We start from the raw sequence: 13424 nt of genomic DNA, 5'->3' as shown, positions 1-13424 counted from the left end.
AACTGAAAAACCACTGTTTACTGTATTTCTAGTTCTTATTCAAGTTTTTTCTTAACAATTTGAATCGCCTTTCATTTAATAAATTGTTCGATGGTTTTCATTCCCCAAAAATCAATGACCTATTTTTGATACACCCTCCTGAGGGGGATCCCGTGTCTGTCCGACTTATATCTTACAATGTTCTCTATTTGTTGTGATTTTATTAGTTTTTTGATAAAGAAAGTGTGTCGGAGAATATTTCTGACGATTTAATAATTCACTTCCATGGGGGAGGGTTCATCGCCCATACATCTGCCAGTCACTTGGTGGTCTCTTATTTCGTATTTATAGACATATTTGACTGCGTTAAGTCGAGCTACCAATTTGCCCATTCTTTCTGTTGACTACTCGCTTGCTCCAACGGCTCCATTCCCAAAGGCGATTGATCAATGTTTCTATTCTTACAAATGGGCCCTTGAAAATCTTAAATTTCTTGGTATGTTAAATTATATTAATAAATATAGGCACTAGAGGTCGAAAAATTATTATGTTCGGTGATAGTGCGGGTGCGAATTTGGTGTTGACAGTTGCGGCTAAAACTATAATGGAAGGTCTACGTAAGCCAGATGTGCTTTTTTGGGCATATCCTTACTTTTCACTGTCATTGAATGCAACTCCTTCTCGTTTTCTCTCAGTTGTTGATTTTGTTGTCTCATTTTCGTCAAGTTATGCTGCTATTTCTGGTTCTTTTTATTGAAAATTTGGCAGCATATTTGAAGGTTGATATTCGTTCCGAAAACCAGCGAGTTCCTCAATTTTCTGGTTTTGATTCGGACACTATCGATTCCATGTTGTCCAAATACAATCTGGGGTATTGGATAGGCGACGTTGCATCCAAAATTCTGGACGAGGACATTAGAAACGACCCTTGGGTCTCTCCAGCTAATTTCAGTGATGAAATACTGAGGACATTGCCTCCTGTTAGAATATTTGTATTAAGCCCTAATAACCGAGAATAGGTGGGGAGTTATGACTCATTGTTGGATGATTCGATTTTTATGGCAAAGCGTCTTTATGATATTGGTCACAATGTTCAGCTTCGCGTCATTGACGGATTTCCTCATGGGTTTTTACACTTGTACGGAATTGCTGAAGAAATTGACACAGAAATCAAGATTGCGTTTGACAGTTTTTCGGAATTTACTAATTAACTATTTAAAAGTTTAATGTCTTCTAATAATTGCCTCAATTAATATTCATACCGAGTATTTTTTTAGTTGTTTGCCTGTTAAGCGATGAATTTCCGATTATACATTTTTTCCATTCGGTAAGGACTATTGTTTTCTTGCTGGATTAATATAAAAACCATTCAAATAAAAAATATTTATTGTAACGATTAGCGTTGTTTCTGGTTTTATTCCACGAGGACAGACAGCGAGTTATGTAGTAAAATAATTATTCTTATTTAATGCTGTCAAGATCAGAACTAATTTTCGGTTGGCTTAGCTATCTTACTAGCAGGTATGTTGAATCGATGATTTTTGTCCATATTAACGGTAGCTAATTTTTTATAGATTGAGGCTATGACGATTCACAAATTTTTTTAATAATGAAAATCTTGTCAACATGAATCAATTTTTTTTATATTGCATTTTTTAAAATATTATTTCTAGCATTAACGACAAACTTTCCAGGATCATTTGGCAGTTTTAATGTTGTTGAATTGCATAAAATGACATTGTTTATTAATTCAATAAAATTACATCATTCTATAACGTCAATACAAATAATACACCAATTTTAATAACTGCTACGAAAGTTATCAGACATTCCTTTCCTTTGCCGTTGCCAACACTCACTTTTATAATTTACATAGAAGCTCGATTGCTGTTTCTAGCGAGAACTGTCAATTCCATACACACACGACATACACACGTGACATCTAATATCTCCCCGTGTTTATCCACATGAGCGACAATAGACGCACTAATCCTATCCCAGACTCTGTGGTATGTTGGACATATTTGAAATTAGGCACTGGGAGCATATGAAAAATCAATCGTATTAACACTCTAAAAACTAATCAAAAATGCATGAAAAATTGTACGGAGACTACAATCACAAAATTCACTGTTCTGGCCGACCTCATCACAAATATATTCATTTAATTTAAAAAGAAAATCGGATTCTATAAATATTCAAAAAAAAGTGAAGATAAGGCGGACGAAGATACGATAAAGGAAAACTATGAGGAGATTGTCGATAGTGATTCAGTTATTAATTTGTTTTGTTGATCTCAATTTATGCATACTGATGGTGCTAATACTCCTATTAATACCGATTGTTGTTTATTTGTTGCAGATTTAATATTTACCTTCAAATTTATACTACACAATTATTGACTCATATAAAAATAATTTATTCAATTGAAATTAATGATGGAATACAAGTTGGATTATGTCGTTTTTTATGAGAACATTATATCAAATAAATTATATTGTTTGAATGGTTTGTTTGTTTCTTTGAATTTGTCACATTTGATTAATAAATACGTTTTTTTGATTTTAATATGATAAATTAAAAATTGATTCATTTATGAAAATGAATCCTTGAATTGTATTTGCAGCTTATGTTCTTTCAATGTATATTTAGAATGTTATTATGTTACGAATGATTTTTTAATAAAAGAATTTTAAATCTCTAAACTGGTTACTCCTCTGGCCGGTTGCTGTCGAAACCCTGGGATTGATTGGAAAGGAGTCGTTGTGCTTCCTCAAGTGTATTGGACGTCTCGAGACCTTGAGAACACACAATCCTCTGGAGACGAGATGGCTCCTGGAGAATTTTAAATTAACTTGTGTTGATAAAACTATATTCAAATTTAACAGGATGTATTTAACTACCGATACTTGAATTTATATTAATTGTTATGTAACTATTCGATTATTATATAATAAATTTCATAACTTTCAGATTTTAAAGTCTTTCTGTTCAAATTTTATAAAATGGAACGAAATAGGTAATTTTAGAATAAAAAAGACAATTGACAAAAACTAGACAATAAAATATTTACAGAAAAAGTATTAGTTGCAAGTTCTAACTAAAAAATTGTTTAGTTACTAAGTTAAATTTTTTGGTTAATTTTTTTTAGCTTTTAGGTCAATAAAGTTAGTTTTTGGTTAAAATTTTTATTTTTTAGCTTAATAGAATCGCCCTAGTTATTATAATTAATTTGAAGTTTAAAAATTGAATTTTTAGTGTTTAAAAAGAGGCTTTACCTTTTTATGCCCCGCAACCACTGAAGGCCGCTTTCAACTTGACTGGTCGCATTTAAATGCTTTTTGCTGTGACATGTTTATAGAACACTATCCATATGGCCATGCGGCCACTTATTCTTTACTATTAAATTACAAGAAAAAAGCTAATCGATGTCAGTTTTAGTCTGCTAGAACATTTTAATTAATGTCAGTTTTAGTCTGTACCCACCATCCTCGGGAGGTAGACTGGCTATTGCAACGGTTCTCGATCGCCGTTATCCGGGGGAACAGTTTGGCAATCCGCCAGGCTGTAGTTGTTTAAACCAAACAGTTAATGAATAAAGTATTCCTTGTGCTCTTTTGGATGGGTTTTCATAAAATCTGTTTTTAGCAACAATGACAATATCTTCAGCATAGAAAAAGAGTTCACTCTAGCATAAAGCTCTAAATAAATTAATAGAATTAAAACTAAAAAAAAGAACAATACCGATTTTGTAAATATTATTATAAATTTGTTTAATAAATACGAAAAATCTGAATTGGAAATAAAACAGCTCATTTGCAAGAATTAACTAAAGATTGACGAATAAATTAAAATATTGTAGCAGACTAAAACTGTCAGTGATTAGCACTTTACTTGTAATTTAATAGTAAATAATAAGTGGCCGTATGGCCATATGGATAGAAATTCATAAAATCAAACGTGCCTATCACAACAAAAACAACAAAAAGCATATAAATGCGACTACTCGATAACAAATCGACCTTCAGTGGTTGCGGGGCATAAAAAGGAAAAGCCTCATTTTTTACACCAAAAAATTAAATTGACATGGAAAGTGTGCTGAAACAATTGAATCCTATGTTTATTTTTCAAACTTCAAATCAATAATATTTAGTTTTTAAAATTTTTGACCGTTCAAGATTTTGAATTTCAGATCGGTGAGAACGTAAACAATCTGACAAATCTCTGATCTTTCGTTTTGAAAAAGAGAAGGCTTGGGAAAACAGTAATTTTCTGACAAAAACAAAACTGTCACTGCGTTCCTTACAAAGACTATCCTGTGTTTCTTACAAACAAGGAGATGGTCCTTACAAAAAATCGAGTAATAGCTCTTTGAATGACTTGGTTGAAAAAAATGCTATCTTCGGCACTAAGACTTATCGCCTTACCTGCCACCCAGACATTATCTTTTCTAAGACCCTAGGGAAGCCTTTGAGGGACAATTCCTGGGTGTCCGAGAGCTCTACTCGCCATCCTAAGCCATGGGCTAGCCGGATGGCTCGTCTTCTGACTTTCTTGAGCGCGTCAACGTACTTCTCCCGGTCCTCGCAGAAGAACGTAAACAATCAGAAGTGCCAGGCATGTACGCCATAGGTCAACACGGGTAACACTATGGCGTTAAACACACGTAGCTAAGCACCTCTCCGCAGCCGGAAAGCACGCAACGCGCCTAATCGCTGCATTGCACGCATTTTCGTACGTGCAATGTGATCATCAAACTTACCGGACGGCTTAAAGAGCATGCCCAAATAAGTCATCCGATCAACTGAGCAATTGCTGACCCGTTCAGCAATAACCTAGGGGCGTAATTAGTGTAACCCCTCGTCCTTTTACAGACTTTGAGAACACTGCACTTGTCCGCACGCATCTTTAGACCCCTACTCCCACACCAGTTTACAAGTCCATCCACAGCAACCTGTAGCCTACGACACGCACACTCAGGTTTCATGCTCAGTCACAATTTTATAAAATTTGAAATAAATCAGGGTTTAATTGAACGCTTTAATCAAACATTGACACGAGCTATGCCAAAACTATTGGATAAAAAAAGAACTAAAAATTGGCAACAATTTTTAGACAAAGTTACTTTTTCCTATAATACGACACATTACTCGGCGATCAATGAGACCCTTTTCAAAAAGTTTGGGATTATTTCTGGAATTAACAGTGTGATTCATGAAATACAAGTTATAAGCTCATTTATAATTTAGATTAAAATATGAGGTCTCGTTTGTAGAAGATGAACTTGAAAGTAAAATGATGTATTTATTTTTAGAAACGAATAATAAAATTTCTGATTTTACTCCCCTAGGCATGAATTCCAGGTCGTCCCAGTTTTTGAAACTTTTGCCATGAAGTTTGAGATCCCTTTCCAGAATTGCCGGAAGAGTGGATCTAGGTCTTCCACGATATTTGTCTCCATTTTCGGAGAAATAATCGTTCATTGCCCGATTGGCCGGAGCTCTGGGGTCCATTCGCAAAATATGGCCAAATAATTTCCACCGGCCTCCAACAATTTCTTGAGACAACGGGGTAGCATCGTAATGTTTATACAGAGATAGATTGTTAATTTTTGATGGCCAGTATATTCCGTGTAAGAGACGTAGTTGTTTACGGTGAAAAGAGCCTATAGTCTTCAGTTCAGTCTCCGAGATCCCCCATGTTGACGAGTTGTATAGTAGAACAGTCTTTACGAATGCATTATAAAGCTTTGATCTGAGGGCCATTTTTTACGTATTCTGCTCAGAGCCGTGGTAGCATCTTTCTGCGAGAAATGTCTTCACTATCTCCAAGTAGGGAGCCGAGTTTGGGGCGACCTATAATCTTTGCGGGATCTCGTCCGCAACAGAGAAGCATGGACGAGGATGGTCCAGAAGATTGTTTCGCTTGTGACACGTGTGGGATTATAACTTTGTTTATGTTCCTACGGAATGTGTTATAATAATAGGCATGAATTCATCTTATTTTAAAAGAATAAATAAAAAATGAGAGTACACAAAAATATGATTTTGAAATAAGGAATGAGGTATAATTGAATAATAACAGTTTAGGTTCTATTCGAGTCAATGCGATTTAACATTTTATCAAATAGTACATTTACAAACACATGTTTATCTGAATATAATGAGAAATTATGTAAAGACAATGCATCTGATTCAAATCCGGGTCACGTAAATTATTTTGTTTCAAATGGAAAAAAAATTATTGGAGGGAATCTGGAATTTTAACTCAACGATGTACCAGAAAGATCACCAATATCACGCGTCTTATTTAATTTATTATATTTATTAAATATCTGTCTAAATAAAATATAAATTCTGAATTCAATATTATTACAAAATTTTTGTATTAGCCAAACAAACTGAAATTAAATTAGTAAATTCTCTTAAAAACTGATCAGTAAACATAAAAAAGACATACCTCGTAGAATAAGCAAAGTTGCTTCCAGTTTTTTGTTTTCCCGCCACATTTGATTTAGGTTTACCATCATTTAAGCTAGCCATGATAATTGGCTTATCCAAAGAGATATTTAATTTTTTATTTAAACTGCCCTAAAATTATATATGATAAATTAAAACTTCATTAAGTGAAATTCCAATGCTTCCTGCCAATGATTCCTAAAAAATCAAATCCCTGCCCAAACCCTTTTACTTCCCTTCAAAAATTCTGTCGACTGATTCAGAATCTTGTCGATTATGGACTGGTCGTCTCCCTTCATGCTAATCATTTCACTCGATTCTGTTTCTTTTTGACGTTTCGATAATAATTCGACCTCCTTTTCTTTATTTTTCACAATATTTTGTAGATCTTGCACTTGATTATTCAAATTATCAACATTTTTCTACAACAAATCAACAAAACTAGATGCCTTATGTTGATTAGTCGCATTTTCAATATCAAATCTCAATTTCTACAACAAGCTAACTTAAAAACAAACCTCGTTGTCCCCTTCCAACTTAGATATAACATCCAAATACTTGATTACAGCACTGCTCTCGTCCTTTAGCCACATTGCTTGGAAGGGCGGTTTTGAAGCTGACCAATTATTTTCTAACATAAGATAAACAAAAAAAACTACCCAAATTTTGATCAAATGTCAAATCCGTGTTTATTTCTTCTGGAATTTCTTTATTTCCACGGAATCGGCTAAGTTCAATTTCCTGTCTGACTTTAACAAGTTCGTCCTTGAGGAGATCCTTTGAGGTGGTCAACTTGTCGGATTCGTCATTCAAAAGTCCTGACATTTGGCATAAATTCTAAAACATTTTTATAGCGTTTTGTACATATATTTCCTCGTTTTTTGTGTTGAGTTCATTTTTTAAGCTAATCAACTCTAATTTCATTGTTTTGTGGGAAGATATGAGTCCATCCAGTTGACTGCTAAAGTTATCGCAAGCTTAATAAAATAAATTTTTATTTTTACTGGTTTGAAGGCGACACTTTTCTTCCTCCAACATGTAATTAGAGGCTTTGAGGGTGTCAAACTCCTTTAAATAAAAATAACTAAAATTACTTTCATTTTCTTGTTTTTCTCTTCCAATTCTGATTCCAAATTTTTGATCTCATAATTTTTAGATTCCAAAGACATTTTTAGGTTATCAGAATCTTTCATGAGTACTTTCAAGTATTTTTGCAAATCCTTAAATAATAAAAATAAAAACTTCTACTTCATTTTGATTACTTTTACGATTTAATTTTTCCGATTCCAGTACTTTGAGTTTTGTCTCGGCTTTTAGTTTTTCGCCCATACGAGATATTTCATTTTCCAAAGCCTTTAAAACTATTATTAAATAAAAAACGATTATTTTTGCTTCTTTTTCTTTCAAAATAATCTCATATTTGCCACATTTTAATTCTTGTGAATCAACCTCTCCCTTCAATATTTTCAATTCGTTTTTAGCCAAGTTCAGCTCATTTGAGACGTTCTAACATCTCAACCTCCCAAAAAACTCACCAAATAGTCCTGATTGCGAATCGCTTCTTTACAGGGTGTTTCGTTTACAAAATTTGCTTGGAGAGATGGTTCGTTTTCAAAGTTGTATTTGTTTTCTCCTGCGCTTGTAAAATCTTTTCTGGTTATTTCAAATCGAGTTTGGCTGTTTTCGATTTCATTTTGAACTTTGATTATTTCTTCCTGAAGAAGGCTCCTTGATTTGGCAAGTTTTTCAGATTCGCTGTCTAAAAATCCTGACATTTGACATAAATCCTAAAATTCAGTTTCTATGCAAAAAATACATATATTTCTTCATTTTTGAACTTTAATTTGTTTTTTAAGTCAACTAACTCGTTCTTCATTTCCCTCTGAGACACGATTAGCCCGTCCAACTGTCCGTTAAATTCCTGGCAGTCTAAAATCCAATAAACCTACGAATACTCAAATTCAACTCCTCTTTATTTGTTCTCATATCAGAATTTTCCAATTTTTGTAATTCCTTAAAAAATAGTAAAAAATGAAGTACTTCAAGTTTTTCAGTTTTGTTGTTGAGTTCTTGTTTCAAGTTCATTACTTCACAACTAAGAGATTCGTTTAGAATTTTGACGTTGTTGTAATTTGTCATGATTGCGTCAATATGATACTTTAGTTTCTAATAAAATAAGCTTTGTTATTTTACTTGATTTTCATTTTTTTCTATTTCCAATTTTTCTGTGATTTCTTTTGCGCTGGAAAAAGCGGTTTGCAATTCCTAAATTTGATTCAATTTGTCTACTCTAATCTGGGAGTCCTTTTCATTCGCAATCTCCTCGTTCTCAAATTTGTTTCTTTTTATCAATTCGTTTAATTCTCTTTTAAGGATTGAACATTGTTCAAGAATATTCTTAATAATCACACAAGTATAATTTTACTTGATTTTCTTGTTCTTTTTCGTTAATTTTGTCATTATATATATCATTATTTTTTTGAATACAATCCTTCAGATTCTAAAAATATTAGTTTTTATTTTACATTAATCTCCTGTTCATAAAAAAGCATATTTTCCTTCAAATCTGTCATTCTTGCCTGCCAATTAGACTCTGAGATTTCAGTTTGAGCATTCAAATCAGAAATCATATACAAAGCGTCGGCATAGTCGTCTTTCAAATTCTACCAATTATATATCTAGACATACTTGGAGTTCCATTTGAGTTAAGTAAAGTCGATTAGACAGGTCATCTACCAATTCTTGATGTTCTTCAGAAGAAATAATTTCTTGGTTGTTGGACTTGAAGAATGATTTCTTCATTGATTTCATTTTCAACGTTGAAATAGTCTTTTTCTGGTTTATTTGCGGTTTGTATTTCTTCAGTCATAACTTGGTCCGAAAAATTGTCGAAATTCTATTTTTTAATACAACAATATTACATTTTGTATTTCTGTTTGTCTTTCGGGATATTTTGATAATTTTTTTTCCAATTCTCGAATTTGTGTTTTTAAAGCGTCATTGACCATATCCTTGCCCCGGATGACCGCCTCGAGTCGGACAGTCTCGTCGTCCGTAGATTCTGAATCAAATGTCACTTTTTTAGCCTTTCTGATTCCAGAATTCTGAAAATCATAACATTTGACGATTCAAACTTCTGGTTTCAAGTTTTCGAAAGTCTCTCCTATATTTTCAGGACCAAGTTCACCCAAACTGTCCAACTCACATTCAATAACAATTCCAGGAACACCTTCTGCAGTGCACTAAAGATTTTAAGAGCTATGTAAAATACAGGTTCGGACTGATAGGACATCTCATGTTCAGGTTGTTCAAATTTCTCGAAATCTCTAAAATCGATTTTTTAAGTCCATGTTTAAACTTGATTGGAAAATCGATTTCTTCTATTTTTTGATTTTCCAAGTTCTCATCCTCAGATAAACTCGTGTCTAAATAAAGTTGTTTTATAATCAATCAAACGGTTATCAATGTTTATTTTTACGTCCGAATCAGATTTTTGTTGTCTAACCAAGTTTTCGGAGGTCTCCAGACGATTGTCGTCTGCAGTTGCAAACAGTGGAGAGAGCGTAGTGTAAAGAGCAATTTTTGAGTCCTGCAAGTTCTCGAGAGCGTTGGAATAGTTTTTAGATGTGGAATACATAAATTCGTAATCGTGGATATATTTCTGATTTAAAGCTTCTAATTCTTTGATTTTTTGTTCGTTTTTAGCAATCTATCATGTTTGTTGATTAAAAAACAGTCTCAACTTGTATGCGAAGTGAATTTATTTCTCGGTCCTTGTTTTCGAGTTGTGATTTCATGTTTGTTTGTTCTTGAAGTAAAATTGTGTTTTCTTCCTGTAGAAAGGCAACCGTATCTTCATTTCCAATTGTAAAATTCTTGTATTTTTTTATTAAAATACTTTTTGTAGACTCAAAAATTTTTCTCGTTGGTCTCTAAACGCGAAATCTCTTTGGGACAATTCTTGTTTTGTTTTTTCTAGTGATTCTTCCAGCATATTCAAACAAGTACATTTCAGTTCTAATTCATTCAGTTCTTGCCTAAAATAAACACTGATTTAATTTTTACTGTTTTCTAGAACTTTCCTCAGATAATTTTGAAAGTTCTTGCATCCACGTGTCTCGTTCTGCTGCATGAGATTTGCACAATTTTGAATATTCTTCGATAAGACTGTCGAGATGAAGGTTCGTTTTGTTTTGGGGATTTTCATTTTTGGTTTCCATTTTGGTTATTAATTATTTCTAAAGTACAATGGGAGCCCCAGTAAATTCAAATATTTGTGGTTTAAGAGAAACAATGATTATATCAAAATAATTAATTTCTGTTCATCATTTTCAAAAGGTGAAAAATGATGCTCAAAATATATGCCATTTAAAATTGGAATAACTAATTACTTTATTAACGATGTCGATAGTAACAATAGTACAAAATATAATATTATAACATATTTGGTTTGCCATTATATTTACAGTTATTTAAATAGATTATGATATAACTAAATTTAAATAATTTCTGTTTTAACATTTCTAATAATAATTTAAAGTAAAATTATAATTTATAATTTATTTTCTTCAGAAAGTAATAATTTAAGTCTTTTTCGGATGATATTTTTACCTTTTTTACTAGATCCCTCTGAAATTGGGTTCGCCGGTCTCCCGTTCTTTCTGTGTGCTTACCGCCAACCCAAAGTTGTTCTCGGAATCCCCAACTCTTGAAGTTTTTTTCTATACTTTGCCTTTCGATCAAATTCTAAAATCACCTAAGATTATCGTGGCTAACTCTATGTCTCATTTGATTATTTTCTGAATGAGAAACTGATTGGTGCGTGTCCCTGTATTCTAATGGATAGTCTGGAATTTTCAATTTAGCCCAATATAATCATATCAATGTTGTTTACGCTTCTCTCTTTATATTCTATCTCCCACTTTGCCTACTCACACTCAACTGCCTTTTATCTAAATAAAATAGTGAGATAAATTCACTTTGTTTGTGTTTGCCAAGAAAACAAATATCCTTGATTGACTACCTACACTCGGAAAGAAAAAGACGTCATGACTGTTCTTGAGGATCAGTGGTGATTCTGTGGGAACTATTAGCTATCCTTCACTTCTCGAATTATACAATAAACATAAAATGCGCTCGCAAATCGAGCTTGGCCGCTTACTTCCTGACGTTGTTATTTTGATTATGAATTTATCAATTGTGGAATAAAACCGAAAAAAACATAAAATTATTTTAAATAGACATGACCATGTTGTATTTGTTCTATCCGATATGATTATTATTATTTTAGCACATTCCGTAGTGACAAACAGAAAAGAGTTATATTCCTACACGTGCCAACACACGAAACGACCTTCTGTACCAACGTTGTATTTTTAGTCATGAATTCTCAAATATTCTTTCTGTTATTCAAATTGTTATTTCTTTGTCTAATAAAGAAGTTTAAAAGATGATTTTTATGCATGAAGTATACAATCTCATCACCTGTAATTGACTTTTTTGCCTATACCGGTTGTCGACGTTTTTTTAAAAATTTATTGTTTGTTATTGCTATACGTTGTTTTTTGATAATATTAGTAATATTTGTTTTGAATGGATCGCTGGTTTTTACTTATTAATGTGGCAAACCTATGTTTTCAAAATTAAATATATTCTTGTGGATCTTCACTTGTGTTTGAAATGACAAATAAGACTTTTCATATTATTTATGGCTCAAAATAAATTCTAATTTATCTCCAAGCCAACAGTCTGGTGGAATCCACCCATGGCCGTCATAATTTTAAAATTTAAAATATTTTCATGTTTCAATATTTCTTAATAATTTTAAATTATTATTTTTAACAAAATATATATTTATTAAATAAATAATTTAAAAATAATGTTCTTGTGTACCATCAAATGAGGAACCTATTGATGCTCTTTATAGTACTTATTTCTTTAATATTATACAAACTATGGACCAATATCCCCTACAAACGTCGAATTCGTATAAAACTAGCCATGGTTTCTGACAGAGACATCCAAATCCTTCCAGGCCAGTCTGCATGCAGCGAATTCCTCGAAGGAATATTAATCTGGGATACAAAATCCCAACTTTTTTCAATCAACTTTAAAAATTCCCCACAAAAACTATGTTCAAAAATCCTCCACAGAAACCGTGGAATGGAACTTTCCGACCTGATCACCTTCCACGGAAAACTCCTGGCCATCGACGACAAAACAGGAATTATCTACCAAATCTTCCCCGAAAATAGCACTGTGGCTGTCTGGGTCAAACTGACTGACGGAGACGGGTCTTCCCCTGCCCGTAAGTCCCCTATGGCTTATCCACAGCCTTCAAGGGGGAGTGGTCCACTGTCAAAAACGGGCTCCTCTACGTCGGTGGGTACGGAAAGGTCTTCACTGACTCGACAGGGACAATTTTAAATTCGTTCCCAATGTGGATTAAAATTGTTAATAAAAATGGACAAGTGCACCACGTCGATTGGCGGGAAAAATATTTGGCTTTGAGTTCGCGCCTTTTGATTGAACATCCTGGGTTTGTGATTCATGAGGCAGTTGTGTGGAGTAAAGTGCACAATCACTGGTTTTTTCTGCCACGTGCTGTGAGTATGGAGGGGTATTTGCAGGGGGGAGAAGCATCGAATGGCGGGAATTATTTGTTGATTGCGGATGAGGACTTTGAGAGGGTTGATGTGGTGATTGTGGGGGATTTGTGTCGCACGAGGGGCTTCTCTGCTTTCCGTTTTTTGCCGGATTCTGAGGACAGGGTTATTATGGCTGTCAAGACTGAGGAAATGGCGGGAGTTTTGGCTTCGTATTTTCTTATTTTTGACTTGGTGGGAAATATTTTGCACCAAGAGACTAAATTTGCTGATTCGAAGTATGAGGGATTGGAATTTATAAATTAATCCTTTTATTCATTTTTTAATAAACAAATAATTGTTTGGTTAGGCTCGTCAGGGGCAGGTTTAGACATGTTCGAAT

The 13424-nt window shown here is 33.4% G+C and overlaps 1 protein-coding gene across 1 annotated transcript; it reads right to left on the bottom strand.

Annotated features, from left to right (window-relative positions):
• Positions 1-9644: 9644 nt before the first annotated feature.
• Positions 9645-10453, bottom strand: LOC115231869. The gene is made up of 5 exons (XM_029801782.2): positions 10181-10453; positions 9894-10146; positions 9796-9862; positions 9719-9763; positions 9645-9669 (listed from the first exon to the last, which is right to left on the bottom strand). Exons 1-5 carry the CDS (start codon positions 10232-10234, stop codon positions 9645-9647), a joined length of 444 nt encoding a protein of 147 aa, XP_029657642.1. The 5' UTR covers positions 10235-10453.
• Between the last annotated feature and the right edge of the window lie 2971 nt (positions 10454-13424).

Source organism: Octopus sinensis, unplaced genomic scaffold, assembly GCF_006345805.1.
Source record: "Octopus sinensis unplaced genomic scaffold, ASM634580v1 Contig18913, whole genome shotgun sequence".
Lineage (NCBI taxonomy): Eukaryota > Metazoa > Mollusca > Cephalopoda > Octopoda > Octopodidae > Octopus > Octopus sinensis.
The sequence above is the reverse complement of the archived record's forward strand: the minus strand, read 5'-3'. Positions and strand labels throughout refer to the sequence as shown.